Here is a 15,771-nt window from a genome sequence, read left to right on the forward strand (position 1 = left end):
GGTAGGTTGAATCTGAAAAGTACTCTGTTGGGGTAACTATGAAAAGTAAATTGCCTATAAAAAAATGTTATTAGCTCCCGGGAAAAAAAATGGCTACTCTATTCAATAGACAAGGAACAATAAAAAAAAGCCATACCAATACGGTATCTCTTTCAATCCTGAATATGGCGATACCCCCGATTGTACCAACCTACATATGTCTCTCCTCCATCAATCAATACTAGTTATTGCCATTTGGATTCCTCTTGACTTGATTTGTCCGATGACAAATGCGAAACGAAAGTAGGATCCTCCTATTGGAATTAGATCCTGCTCTGTGTCTCCCCTCTTCGCAGAAAATGGAGAGATGAATTGATCCTTCTTCTAGCTTTGATTTTTTGTAACCTATATGACTGATTGGGAGCTTGGGCCCATTTTGGATTCTTTGTTTGGGGATATCTATACTATTACTTCATAATTAGGGTTTGATGCGTTGAAAATAATACTTCATAAATGCCTATTAGATGTGTGTTTTGAAAATCTATAATTGAAGTGCATATAATTCTTCTATTGTCTATGCTCACCAGAGTCCAGGATAATAAAAAATAAATAACTATTTCATTATAAAATATTTAAATTTCAAGCTTTTTTTGCATTTAAAAACTATACACGAAACATGATTTGATGAATTCAATAATAAATCATAAATGATTAATATGAAATTTGATTTGCATGTTAAAAAGAATAAAGAAATTTACTCCAACAATGAAATATTTAAAATATTAAGCCAATATATATATATATATATATATTGTAATTCATGTCGGACAATCACAAAATTCAAATGTTACTAAAATAATTTAAATGACAAATTTTGCCTACAAAATAGTTTGTAGCAGTTGGCTATAAACTCCCACCAAAATTTAACATGGCTATATATTTTTAAAATCTAATTATTGGATTATATGTTATTTATGCTTTTAGTATGTATGTCAAATTTCGTTCAAATCGGATATTATTTAATATTTAAGCAATGAACTTATTTTTATGCATAATTTAAAATTACAAAAACTTGAAATTTAAACATTTGATTTATGACATAGTTATTGATCTTTAATCTTTTAATTTTTACAAATATCAAGAATATAACAAGAAATACAATGTAACGGTGGATTTATTAACGTTCAAATCCGATATAAAGTTATAAAGGTAATTTGTATGCAAACTTTTTTTTTCATTTGGGTATGAAATGAAGGACCTTCTAGCATGATGCTGAAGCACCAAATTTGCAAAAGAAATGGTATCGAGCTGCCCATTCGCTTCAACAGAACATGTTGTGGCCATTGGTTTAACAAGTCAGACTTTTTATTCACTCCTAGATTCGAGATTCCACACCACCTTCTCAATCCCACCTTGAAAGAACGATTACCTAGTTGAGGAACTAGACAGTTGGGTTGCAAGCTATGAAGCACGGGTGCGTTTCGGGACTCAGGTGTGGGTGCGGGACTCGGCAATTTTTGAAAAAGTAGGATGTGGGTGCGGCGGGACTCAGCGATTAAAAAATTATTAAAAATATTTTTATTTATATTTTCTATATATTTTTACTATTAAAATATTCTTAAAAAACACATTGCTATGCCTTGATTCACAAAACAAAGAAAGAAGAAGGCAAGAAACACATTACTATGCCTCTGAGGTCAGAATTTCGGCTGTTTCGGCGAGTTTTAAGGCCGATATCGGCCTGTTTCGGCCGTTTCTAGCATGTTTCGGCCGTATCGGCAGTATCGGTCGCCGATCAATACGACCCGATATGGCCGATATGGCCTGATTCTGGTTGAATCGAGCTGCGTCGACGCGAATCGAGTCGAGTCGGCTCAAATCCGAGAAAAAAAAAAACTCAGACGCGGCACCGGCGCGCGGTCAACCGTGTCAGGCCGTGTCGGACTCGGGTGTGGCACCCTCCTAGCCGCGTCCGTGCTTTCTAGGTTGCAAGCTGTCCGGTGTGGCTTGCAATGGGATCTCTCTCCGATTTGACCTGGGTGGTGAGATCTTTTTTTTATTTTTTTGTGTTACTCAAATGATTTTGAGATGTGGATTGAAAGTTTTAAGATGATCGATTTTTCATAAAAGGAATTTGGAGGACTTCGTTTATTATTATTTTTTGTTTGGTTACTGTGAAAGTTGCGAGATTTTTTTATTTGTAATTCTCTCAATTTAATTTTTTTTTCCAGCACAAATATTCTTTAAAAGTTTTTTAAATTTAAAATTTTCAAAAAGAATAGTATAGAACTATTTAATGGCGACATAGCTAGCAGAGTAGATGGAAGTATTGTGTTAAATAGAGTTAAAAGTTACATAAGTGAATCGAATGAAAGTGAGATCAGTGGCCTAATTTGAATTTTAGTTAAAGAGGGTGTAATTTGTATTTTTTCATTTTTTTTTCTCTTGAATCTTAGATTTTTTTTTTTACTTAAAATAAATATTGGTATTTTTTATTACTTTTTTAAAAGAAAGTATTTTTGAAGGTTAGATATAGGCTTTTAAATGAAATGATAGAATCAGTCTTATTGATTCGGTACCAAACTACTAATTAGATCAAAATAACCGTATTCCTTGACATTAGAGGGAATGATATGAAGTGTTGTACCGTTTAAGTAGTCTATTAAGTCTACCGTTTAAGTAGTCTATTAAGTCTATGGTATCAACTCGCGGAAATCTATAAAAATCAAGTTATAAAGGACCCGTTTGATAATGTTGTTTTAGTAATGTTGTTTATATTTTTAGGAAATACGTGTGGGTAAAAAAATGTATGAAAATACGTGTAATGTTGTTTAAACACTGAAAACTGTTGTTTAAAATACACTACCAAACAGCCCCAAAGGGTTTGGCTTTTCTTCAATATTTTTTCTAGTTAGTTTCTATGAGATAGAATAATGTGATTGCGAGTTTAAGGGTCCGTTTGGTAATGTTGTTCTAGTAACGTTATTTGTATTTTTTTAAAATACGTGTGGGTGAAAAAATATGTGAAAACGTATGTAATGTTGTCTAAATACTAAAAACTGTTGTTCAAAATACACTACCAAATAACTCTTAAATCTCCAAAGTTTAGTTAGTAGTAATGTGATTATTTCTCATAAAAAGTTTAAAACAAAAGAAAATATTTAATTAAAAAACCGAAGGTAAACTAGACCCCAAATTTTTTGACCAGCAGTCAAAAGACCTCAACTTGGAATAGAAAATCAATTTGGTTAGAGCATCTCCAACAGCTTTTCTAAATTTTTGTACTATTTGAAAAATGAACAGTGACATTTAACTTTTACCTATCCACTTTTTCAAATACACTTCCAACAGATTCTCTATTCCATTTTTTATTTTATTTAGATATTATTTCTTCATTCATTCTTTATTATTTTTTTTTATCATTATTTTTTTTTTAACAACTATATTTTATGAGATGTGTTACATCCACAACATTTTACGCAATACTTTCACAACAAAATTTATGTAAAAAGTTGTTACTAGTTCTAATTTGAACTCACTATTGAAATTATTTTTTTTCTCGCCAATATTAACTAATATCAATCTGTTACTTAAAATTTATTGTGAAAATATTATAGTAAAATTTCTCAATTAGAAATTTTTATTCTTTCATTTCATTCCCCCTCCAGACACGTGTTCTCCACCCCCTTCTTTTATTTCTTTTTCTCCTCTCAAGAACGTTCCAGCAAAATCATTTCCTCTTTACATCAGAGAGAGAGAGAGAGAGAGAGAGAGAGAAGAGAGAGAGAGACGAGAGATCGGCTTGGGCTTCCACCGCCGCTCCGCTGCCGCTCCAAACGCCGCTCGTCGTCCTCCCCACCACCAGGCTGGGTCAAATCGGCTTCGTCTCTTTTTTTTTTTTTTTTTTTAATCTTGTTCTGATTCAATTTGTTGTTACAATGGAGCTTAGATAGGCTTTTATGCTCTTGATTTGTTGTTTTTGTTTTGATTTTAGATTTGTTGTTTTAATTAAATTTGTATTTTTCCCTGTTCTTGATCTGTTATTGTGTTGGTGTTTTGATTGGGTTACCGTTTGAGAGAGAGAGATGAACAAAGAAGAGAGGAGGAAAGAGAAAGATTTTTTTTTTTTTATTCAGCCAGGTATTTTTTAAGATGAAATAATGGTTTGGAGTTGCTACAGTGTTTTCTAAATTAAGAGAATTACTATAGCAACTTCAAAAATAAATTTGGAGTAGCTGTGCATTTGGAGAAGCCGCTGGAGTGTGTATAGTAACATTTGGTGGTCCAAATTTGGCTTTACAGTAACTGTTGGAGATGCTCTGACAAAGCTATCACACTTCTAACACAAAGAAAGCCACTTTTGAGCTTGGGGATGTTTTTGGTCTATTACTCAAACCTAACAACTAGCTTAGCTTTTTACATGTTGTTACTCCTGTGCAAAAGTGAATTGTTACTGCATTTCCTTAAAAAATTTTATATAAAAAAAAAATATATATATATATATATATATTTTTTATGGGCAAGTTTCATTACTGTGCATAAAGGTTTGGGTTAATACCAACTAGATTCAAAAATTTTCAAAATTGACCAGTTAATTCCTTAGCAAACTTAGTACCTAAACGGCTAAACACACCGTTACACACTCTCCTCTCTCTGACTCTCTTCTCTCTCATCCCTCTCTCTCCAATACCTCAATTCTGATTACAGGGCTTCTAACACGTGGACAGTGGATCACACCTTACTCGGTGGACTTGGTTATAGAGCAATGATTGGAACTGCCATGGCCTTTTGGTCTTTGCTTTGTCTTTTTTGCTTTTTTTTCCCCCCTATGCTAGGTCTCAGATCATCACACACATAAAGCCTCACATCAAAATCCAATTTTGAAGAATACCCAGTTGGTTTTTGCGTTCAAAGACATGAAAACTCACACACAAATCATTGGTTTTAAATTTCTTTTTTCCACTATAACAAAAAATCGGACACCCTTTAAATAAAAATTGTTTCTTTTCAATTTTCTCAAGATATTCAATTGATTCTTGCTATCAAACACAATAAATCAGTGATTTTAATTATAAACACAAAAACCAAATTAATGTTCTAGAATAAAAGACCCTTCAAATTTTTTATTTTTATTTTTAGATACAATATTTTTCTCAAGAACACAGTTGATTTTTGCATTTGACCAAATAAATCAGTGATCTTTTTTTTTATACACAAAAATCCAATAAATGTCCTAGAATCTGAGACCCAGTGAGGGAAAAACAACAAATTTGGGAGAGACAAACTAGGGAATTGAATTCGTGTGAGAATTGTTCTAAAGAGAAGAAATTGAAGCTGCAGTCTGCACAAATTGATAGAAGTTTGAAAATTTGGGATAACAAAAGTACTAACAGGAAAAAAAAAATTCTAAAATTGAGAAGGAATTTACAAACCTGAACCAAACCCCAAGAATTTTCAAAGGAAGAGGCTAAAAAACTGACTTGGGATTGACGGAGAGAGAGATTTCTTTGGATTTATTTCTGAACAGTTTTAGACCCCTTAAACCAACCAGATTAACCTAGTTAATTAGCCAAGTGATTAACTTAGTCAAATTATGCAATTCTAGGTTATCACAAACATACAATCATATCAAAAACATAAAGCAGTGGAAATATAAATAACACAATGATATGATCACCCAGGAAATCACACGGTAAAAACCTGAGGAGGATTTGACCTAGCTATCCTTAAGGTAAACTGAATCCACTAGCTCCAATGGCAGCAACCGAGTTGATCATCAAGATGTTGATATTATCTCTACCTTGAAAACTCTAAGTTTATGTGAAGGAAAGCTCCTCAATAATCTCACAAGAGATTCACACAAACCGCAATGTATAAGCAACAATACAACAAGAGCAACTCACCAAAACGTGGCTAGGGTTTTTCATTTTATACCTAGGGTAAAAACAGAAAACCTAAAACGTTTAATGAATTAGGGTTGAGTTGGAAAATTCTGCAGAAAAACATTATGCCTAAGATTCGATCGATCGAGTCTTTCTTTCGATCGATCGAGCCAGGCCGAAATGCATCAATGCATCTGCAGCCTCTTAATTCCAACTTTACATGAAAGACACAACTTTGAGCAAGCCTAAATAAGACTAAACATAATGTTTTGATCATGGTTTGCCAACATTACACATTAGAGTTCTAAATACATAAATTCCTAAATCTTTAGAACTCAACAATTTCAATGAGAATTACTTTCCTCTTTCTCTTTTTTCTGAGTGAGAGAGAAGACTGTCCAAGAGAAGAGAGGGAGAAGCAACGGCGTGTTCAACCGTTTAGGACTGTTAGCTTAAGGCTCCGCTTGGGAGTTCATAAGGAAAGAGAATGGAATGGAATGGAATGATCATAAAGCGAATAGAAAAGAATGGAATGGAATGGAATGTATTTAAGTAAGGGAAAAGAATGGAATGGAATTAAGTAACCTTGATTGGATGTTTTAAAATAAAGGAATGGAAATGAATGAAAATGAATGGAATGTAAGTAATCTTGTTTGGGAGCAGCATGAAGGGAATGGAATGGAATCATTTTATGACAATATTACTATTAGACCCCTATTTTAAAATAAAGAGTTGAATATATAGGGATATTTTGGGAGTTTTAGTAAAAAAATCATTAAATCTAGTTCCATTCCCTCCCATTCCTCCCAATTTCAGGGGGAATGAAAATTTGAGGTTTTAAGGGAATAGAGAGGAATGAGTGTTCCCTCCTACCTATTCCATTCCCTCTCACTTAAACTCCCAAACAAGAGAATGGGTTTTCTATTCCCTCCATTAAAACTCCCAAACAAGGGAATGGAAGAATATTCTAAAATGATTCTTTTCATTCCTTTCTATTCCATTCCATTCCCTCCTCCCAAGCGAGGCTTAAGGGACTTGATTGGTAAGTTTTGTGAAGTTTTGGACTTGTTGGTGTTAGCCTAAACCTCATGATATGGTTACAGAATTTACCCTATTTTTATCTATTTTGGTATGGTCTTGGATTTAACAAATGAAACTAAAAATTTTATTAGCTAATTTTACTTTATTTTAGTTAATTTTAATAATTATATATTCATAATTAATTATTATTAAACCTATAGTCCAACCATTAAATCATTGGTTGAACCAATGAACCACTATTTCAGTTGGGTCAATATTCCTTAATTCGGTTTTGATAACTATGGACAGAATTGCAATATGTGTAATCTTTATGGATAATTGACCACCCCCCCCCCCCAAAAAATTAAAAGTCAAAAATGAATAAATATATATTTATTAATTTAAGTTTTATTGATTAAATCTCATAAATATAAGTTATATAACCATATTGTTAATGACTCAATCTAATCCAAGCTCAATAAAAAGAAATAGGTACATTTATTTAAAAATAATAACAATCAAATTAATATTATATTTTATTAGAAATAAGAGCCAATCCGCCATCACGTGATGCTTTTAAAATTTCAATTCATTTGGTAATAAAAGTCAAAACATGCTAGCTGTAAAGTAACAACTATCAGTAAAAAATCATGCAAGTTGTAAAGTATATTTCTTGGGCGTGCAAATATCATTTGAGAGGTTTGAAAAACCGAGAAAGAGAGAGAGAGAGAAAGAGAAAGGTAGACGTACAGAGAGCGAGACAGAGAGGAGAAGAAGATGAAGATGAAGTAGCAGCAGCCAAAATCAGTCCATGGCCCCGACTTGAGGTCGAAAATGTAGAGATTGTCGCTGGTGGAAGGTGAGAGTGAGAAAGAAACACTTTTCTTTTTCCGGTCTGGTATGCATTTACCGGCCGGAATTCGATATTTTCTCCAGTATGGCCGAAATGACCCCGTATAGGCCGGTATATTTTCCGGTACGAAACAACCTTGTTTCTGTACCGGCCAAGGTACCGGAACGGTAAATACCAGAGGTACCGGCCGGTACGATACGAAACTGACTTCCCTAAGTGTAACTCGAACCCAACCCTATATTTCTTAATTCAATGTGAATTTTGACAAATCTACCGTTAGATTACATTATCTTCATATATTTTTCATGCTTACAAAATTTCAAGGTGGTCAAAGATTAATAGCCATGTCATCAATCAATTGTCTAGATTCAAGTTTTAGTAGTTTTAAAATAATGCATAAAAGATGAGTTTATAGATCAAATGGTAAATTACATCCGATGGGCATGAAAATTGGCATGCATGTTAAGACCATATAGAACATGTAATCCAACGGTTGGATTTTCAAAATATGAATTCAATAATAAGTTAGTGGGTGGTGTAACATTTTTTAGAGTTACGTCAGGTGTAACTTAAACCCAACCCTATATTTCTTAATTCGATGTGAATTTTGACAAATCTACCATTAGATTACATTATCTTCATACATTTTTCATAGTTACAAAATTTCAAGGTGATCAAAGATTGAAAAGCATGTCATCAAGCAATTGTCTAAATTCAAGTTTTTGTAGTTTAAAATAATACATAAAAGATGAGTTTATAGAACAAATGGTAAATTACATCCGATTGACATGAAAATTAGCGTGCATGTTAAGAACATATAGAACATATAATCCAACGATTGGATTTCCAAAATATGAATTCAATAACAAGTTACTGGGTGGTGTAACATTTTTTAGAGTTACATCAGGTGTAACTTGAACTCAGCCCTATATTTCTTAATTCGATATGAATTTTGACAAATCTATTCTAGAAAGTGAATTAGGGCTTGCTTCCATACCCTTGAGATTGATATTCAAGAAAGGTTGGGATGCCTGTTAAAGATAAATCATCATTGATTCTTTGTCAAAATGGCCAAGCAAGAATTGGGTACCTTTCCTTTCTGATGCTTAAGTTAAGGCATTTACACTACATATAATAACACCCACTTGGCTTGTTTTCCATCATTCTTTTGATTCTTCCTTAATTACACCTTTTTTTTATAACATCTTCCTTAATTACACTTAAATCGGATCACAGTCCTCTGCGATTGTTGGCTATAGTCTCTATATTGTAACTTGCTAAATTTCTCTGTGATACTCTTCTTTACTTTGTATAGGAGGATGTGGAAGTAAGTACCATAAAAATTTCCTTTTGGTGTTTCATGAATATTTTTCCACCGCAAGTTACTCCCAAATTATTCTAAGTTAATTTTCTATTTATTTAGTTATTTAGTTATTATTTTATATTAGTTAATAGTTAACAGTTCACAGAAAGAACATGTGTGTGTGTGAGTGAGTGAGAGAGAGGGAGAGAGATTTTTTTTTTTTTTTTTTTCGAAAAAGCTATATAAAATTAAGAAGGGTGAAAATCTAAGCACAAGCTTAAAACAAATTAAATGTTCAATCTCTTGTGGGTAACGATGGCAATGGATAATTCCACCCATAAATGCAACACAATTTTTGTAGATTAATTTTCAGTATTGATGAGTTTATATCAAAGCGGGGTTAACCTAGTTTAATATGGTTAATAAATAGGTCAATTTCATGTTGACCTCTTTAACTTGTAATGAACCCAAAATTATCAGGCTCATTATTTGTGTCAAGACAAGTTAATCCATTTTAACACAAATCAATGAAACCCATAAAAATACATGACATTTTTGTCCATCATAAGTTTGAATTTTTACTACTTATATTGTTAATCCTTCATTAATCCCTTGAGTGCCTCACCCTTTTTTTATTAAACATATCCAAAATAAAGGAAAAATTATCATGTTCATTGTATTTTGGAAATTATTTGTTTCTAATTGTTAATGCTTGGCTCAGATTTGAGCCAACCCATAACCCATGGTCCATGGATCATCCACATGGGTTATCTATCCACTAGCTATTTGATAAGTGGATTTAAATTCAAGTTTAAATTTAAATTGGTCTAAGTATGAGTTGCCATGATCAATAGTGGAGTGATATACAATGGGTTGAGTGATTATAAGACCACTCATCTTGATTGTAGGTTTATTCAAATTTGTATTTAAATACTATTACAACAGTTAAAGGGAAAAAAAGGGACCAATAGAGAAATTGTGAGAAGAAAAACAACATACAATTCCTAAGTGCTCTCTCAAGCAAGTCATTTCTTTCTAGGGAAACCATCAAAAGTACTCTGGAACTTGGAGTGTGAGAATCTCAGAAGAAACTTTGGTTGCCTCTCCAATGACAAAAAGTTGCTCAAAGAATTGCAGTGGTCATTTGGATGAGTTTGTAAAGTAAGGAAGAGAAAGATCTAGAAAGTGAGTAATCGGTTCTACAAAGGTATGTAAATATATAGGCCATCAAATATATTCAATATTAATATTATAGCTATGTATGCTCGTTTTCCCTTTTTGTATTAATGATTCCATGATTTTTATTGCTTTTAAAAAATCCAATATACATGAATTTTAGAGGCATGTTATGGCATGAAATTGAATGATTCAATCATATGAATATGTTTCTAATGACGATAATAGCATGCTATTTAAAATATAGTAGTGAGCTATGACATGTATAGAGAAAGCACTACCAAAAGAGAGCTCATGAATCATGGACCTTATTCATGTTCCACCAAAAGGTCTTACTACACACCTCCACATGCCTATCCAAGCCTCCATGTGTCAGCCACACACTTGCACTGCCACCTCCTTGATCACATATGCCACGTGTGCGTCCTCTTCCACATGCCATTTTCTCCGACTTTGGCACGTGTTTGCTCTCCACCACTAGCCACACATTAAGGACCTCCTACTTTCATGCGGTGGTAGGATAAGGATTTAATTTTAGGGGAACAAAATTCATATATAATGCACACATGTGCACACAAAACAGGATCACTCTTCATAATAAAAAACCATTTGTCTGAATACATAACAATATTTAAATGTAACAAAATTCCACAAACTAGCATATTTGTTGCGATTCAAATAGAAGGATTTATATGTTAAAGGGTTTTTATTTACACACAAATAAGCCATTTTGTTATTTTTCTTTGAAGTTGAAGTTTTACTTACAATTCATATAAAAGAGTTTTTAGTAAGTAAACTTACAAAGCTTTAAGTGCAACTCGTGTGAATTATGATAATTTAGTTAATACTCGTAAAATGATCAAATTGTCACATCTCAAAAATAATACTGTGAACATATATGTACCTTAAACTTTAAAGTTTAATGTAGAAGAAAATTTTGTTTTGTGCTTATAGGTTTTGGAGCTCTAACAGACATCAACAAGATAAGAAATATTTTCTTTTTCTTTTTTAAATGAGGTTTTACACACGCGTGCCTGCGCGCGCACACACACATAAAGAAAATCATAAGAAAAGACATATATATATCAACCAAAAAAAAAAAAAACACATAAAGAAAATCATAAGAAGGAATAAAATAGAAGGAAAAAAATAAAATTTATGATGGATAGGGTGAATTTTTTATTTATTTTATAAAATGGATAGGAGGATTTGATTATTTCACTCAGGAACGGACTCAGGATTTCGAGTTAGGGAGGGCCGGAGTATAAGTAAAAAAAATCATAAAATTTGAAATAAGCATCTATTTAGTATTAAGAAACTATCAACAAAGAAAAATACACAAAATCATTGTTTTGTAAAACATTATAATGCAATTATCTACTAATAAAGAAAAAACACAAAACCATATATCAGATTATTTATTTTACACTACACTTTATCAGAGGGACAAAACTTAGGTATAGTATCTTAGGTGCTGTTCCATCCCATGAAAAAAAAACCCATAACTACCCTCCTCAATCTAAATAACTTCTAAAACATTTATTTGCATAGCAACGATAATTGTGTAAATTTTTCCAATCAATCCAAAATATGCCCACATTAGTCTATGTATCATTGGACAAAAATACTTTTGTACTATAGTAATTGTGTAAATTTGCAAAAATACCTTTGCTACAGTAACTGTGCAATTGTATTGTTGCACAATGATACATAAACTGATATGGGTGTATTTTGGAGTTAATTGGACAAACTCGGGGTTTTATGCTATTTTACAATTAATGCAAATGCTATTACAATAAAATTAATGTAAAATTGCAGTAGAGGGGGCCCAAAATTTTTGAAAGAGGGTGTCAAATATAAAATTGTAGTGTGTATATATATATATATATATAATTCTTTTCATTAGACTAGGGGGGCTTGGGCCCCCTTGCCCCTTGGGCCTCCACCTAATTCTGCTCCTCCCCCTTCTTACTACCTCACATTCATCTTCCTTTTTAGACATGTGCCCAATATAGGTATCTTTTAATAATAATAATAATAATTTATTATTATTATTATTATTATTTAAATTCAAATTACACTTTATAAGCTTAGGTCAATTTTCANTTTTTTTTTTTTTTTTTTTTTTTTTTTTTTTTTTTTTTTTGTTGTTGTTGTTTAGGTTTTTGAAATTTGGTGCTTGAACGATTACTCAAAACTAAATCTTTAAGAATAAATTGGTTAATTAATTCATCTTGACTTTAAAATTGTATTTTAGCAACAACAAAGGGTTAAAATTTTGCCAACATTTGGTATTAAAGCCATGGTAATGAGTTTAACTTGTGGGAGCATCATTGTAAAAGGGAGGGGCGCTCATTTTAAGGACTACAATCTGACTCTTTACGATTTCTCAAAAAATAATCTCACAAGGCGTGACGTCAAATGTCTCAATTATCATTAATTGATTTTGAGGCAAAATTGATGAGCTTAGTGTCTATCTACGGTGACTAAAGATGAGGTTTATCATCCTCTAGATGGTGCTTAAAGTTCCGTCTTTGCTATTGATCTAGATTCTAATGCCTTTACAGGTGCTGATGATTAAGACCCTTTTTCTAGCATGACAAAAATGAGGAATGTAGTTGTAGGGCATAGTGACAAGGGGAGAGTTTTTTTATTTACGTTTTGATCTTCATTCATATGCTAGTTTAGTAGTTTTTGTTTGTAAACAGGGGGTTTTTACTCAGTTTTTAAGACCAGACACTCCGTTTTATACCCCTTATGCCTTAACCCTATGTTCCTTAATAACAAAGTCCCAGAGGGTCTATTCCTAATGGTTCATAGCCTAAAGGTTGTGTGCATACGCAGGCTAGAGTTGATAGAGCTTTTATGAAAGAACCAACCAATACTCATTTTATAGTGAATTTATTAAACATTGATACCCATTGCAATTGTACAAACATGATGATGCAAAAAATTTAAATGTGTAGACACCCCATTTCATTCTAACCTATATCCAAGCCCTCTAGTTCCAATGATGAGAATTCAAATTCGCTACACTAGTGAATTAATAGAGCCCAAAATATGATCTAGTGTATTAATAGAGCCCAAAATATGATCCAAAAAACCAAGTCTAGAGCCCAAAATCTATTTTTTAAGCCCAAAACCCTTTTTTAAGCCTAATTTCCAGAAGCTTACAAAAAGTGCGTACACATTCTTTTAAAGGTGTACATGTCTTTTGTAAGCTAATTTTAAAAAGGCTTATAAAGAGTACGTACACGTGTGTATGGATGCATACGCATTTAATTTAATGCGTATGCACTCTTTTGGTCAAAAGCCTAAAAATTGGTTTTTTCCTTTTTTGGTAGGATTTTTGATCAATTGATCTAGCTCGTTGATTAATTAAAACATCCTATCATACAAAACCCTAACCTCCACTAAGCCTATGAAAACCCCCACTTTAACACTTGATTCTTGGACAGACTTACATAACTTTAACACTCGAACTTGAAACAAGGTTTCTTGAAGCATTAAACACATTCTAAATCTACCCAATTACAAGTAAAGTACGTTTTGTCAAAGGATTAGCCAATTACATAAAATAGTAGCATATGTTCCTATCATTGAATCACATATGTCATAACAATCTCCCCCTTTGGCAATCCGTGACAAAACCACAACAAACAAATGAACATATGGGAGAAGTCATAAATCACTCAACTCATATTCACTTGTTGAATACAATAAAATCTAGACTAACACAAAATTTTGAAAAACTTTGCAAGAAGAGAGTTTATGGCAAGAAGACTTTGACAACCTGTATTTTTGAAACACTTTAAACAAAACTCATCAAGGCATCTTAGTGTGAAATAGAAATAAAAGATTGCATACAATATATAAGAAACATGTGTATAAAGAAAGAAAAGAAACGACACATGGAAAGATAGGTGAAAGAAGTAATAACAACCTCAAATGTATATATATCAACAAGTACAAGGTTTGCTATCACAATATGATCACAAGATCTAAGGTACATGAACAATGTATCTAAAATAGAGAGAAAAGAAAAAGATACATAAAGTCCTCACTACATCCCTCAAAATATAAACACTCCCCCTAACAAAAATCTCTTGTACTAACCCTTCCCCTCTGAGTATGACTACTCTCATATCCAAAACTACTCCCTCTTTTTGTCATTAGTGACAAAGGCTAAGTATATCAAGTAGACATCTCATCAGCACTGGAAGAGCTAACTTCATCATCCTTGGCATTAGAAGCATCACCATCACCATCATCATCCTCATCCACAGAAACCTTTGGAGTAGGAGGAGGAGAAGCAACAAAGCCACCCATGACTACCTGTCGTTGTGCAATATGACCAACGCGAGTGTTTACCTGACACAACTCATCACTGAGAGTGTTGAGGCGAGCATCTGTAATGACCCTATCCTAAATGTGTAGATATTGTCCGCTTTGAGACCCATACCCCTCACGGTTTTATTCTCCCCCAAAGCATATAGCAGTGGGGGAAAAGGCCTCTACACATTGAAGGGAGGTCATTCCTTATAAACACATTCTCATGTGCTTTCCTAGGCGATGTGGGATTCCATGGAATGCAAAACACCCCCTTTTTAGGTCACTACAGCATCTATGCACACAAGCTGTTCCATGATGTCCTCAAGAGTCACACTGCCCAAAGAAAAAGAGGGAGCGGATGTGGATGGAGCTGAAGGAGCTGGAGGAATCACCGCTCTAAACCGCCTTGAATGTAGTTGTGCCTCACTTCGTTTAACAGTAGCAGCGTCTATGGCACACATGACAGGAAAGTGGTCGGAAACGGGAAAGGGGACAGAAAAATGGCGTAAAATCCTCGTGATAACTGAAAGGAAGATGAGCTTATCATTGGTTGCCATTGTTAGGACATATGTGTTTCACTTGTTAAGAACATATGTCATTCTTTTATGTAATTGGTTAATCCTTTGATAAAACGCACTTTACTTATAATTGAGTAGATCTATGTGTTTTTAATACTTCAAGAAACAAGGTTTCAAGATCAAGTACTAAAGCAATTCAAGTCTGTCCAAGAAATAAGCTGAATAGTGCAAATTCCTTAAAACTTGACAGCTGCATCTATCGAGCTTAAAAAAGCTGATTCAGCCTTGTGTGCTCGACACCTGCTCGACAGCTCCTATCTGTCGAGGTTTAAGAATTTCAGAATTCTGATATGATTTTCTTAGGATTTGTGAATATGTATTTGGGCCTTCTTTTCTCCTAACTCTAGACATATAAAAAAATTATTTTAAGGGCCATAAAAGAGTTCACAAGTTGCACAAGCATTGAGAAAAATTTGATCAAGCAAATTATGACCGGAGACAGAGTTTTGCCCTAGTTCATCTCTTCTGAAAAAGTTGTTGTGTTTCTACACCGTAGGGTTTTGTAACCAAGCATCTTCTTGATCTTTATCATGTGGATAAACTGAAGAACTTTGCAACCAAAAATCTTCTCTAGCTAGTGATTGAAGTCGCATACTAGGATCCACACAATTGGTTAGTCATGTACTTGGGAGCCATGCATTAAAAGGA

At 33.2% G+C, this 15,771-nt stretch overlaps 1 protein-coding gene across 1 annotated transcript in view; it reads right to left on the bottom strand.

The window, feature by feature from the left end:
• Window positions 1–15,102, bottom strand: part of LOC112039719 (disease resistance protein At4g27190) — a 24,048-nt gene extending 8,946 nt beyond the window's left edge. Inside the window, 2 exon segments of the mRNA XM_065762990.1 lie at window positions 14,444–14,638; window positions 14,833–15,102. Coding sequence (XP_065619062.1) covers window positions 14,444–14,638; window positions 14,833–15,102 — 465 coding nt within the window.
• Between the last annotated feature and the right edge of the window lie 669 nt (window positions 15,103–15,771).

The sequence above is a fragment of the Quercus suber genome, unplaced genomic scaffold (genome assembly GCF_002906115.3).
Source record: "Quercus suber isolate HL8 unplaced genomic scaffold, Cork oak 2.0 scaffold_485, whole genome shotgun sequence".
Taxonomy (NCBI): domain Eukaryota; kingdom Viridiplantae; phylum Streptophyta; class Magnoliopsida; order Fagales; family Fagaceae; genus Quercus; species Quercus suber.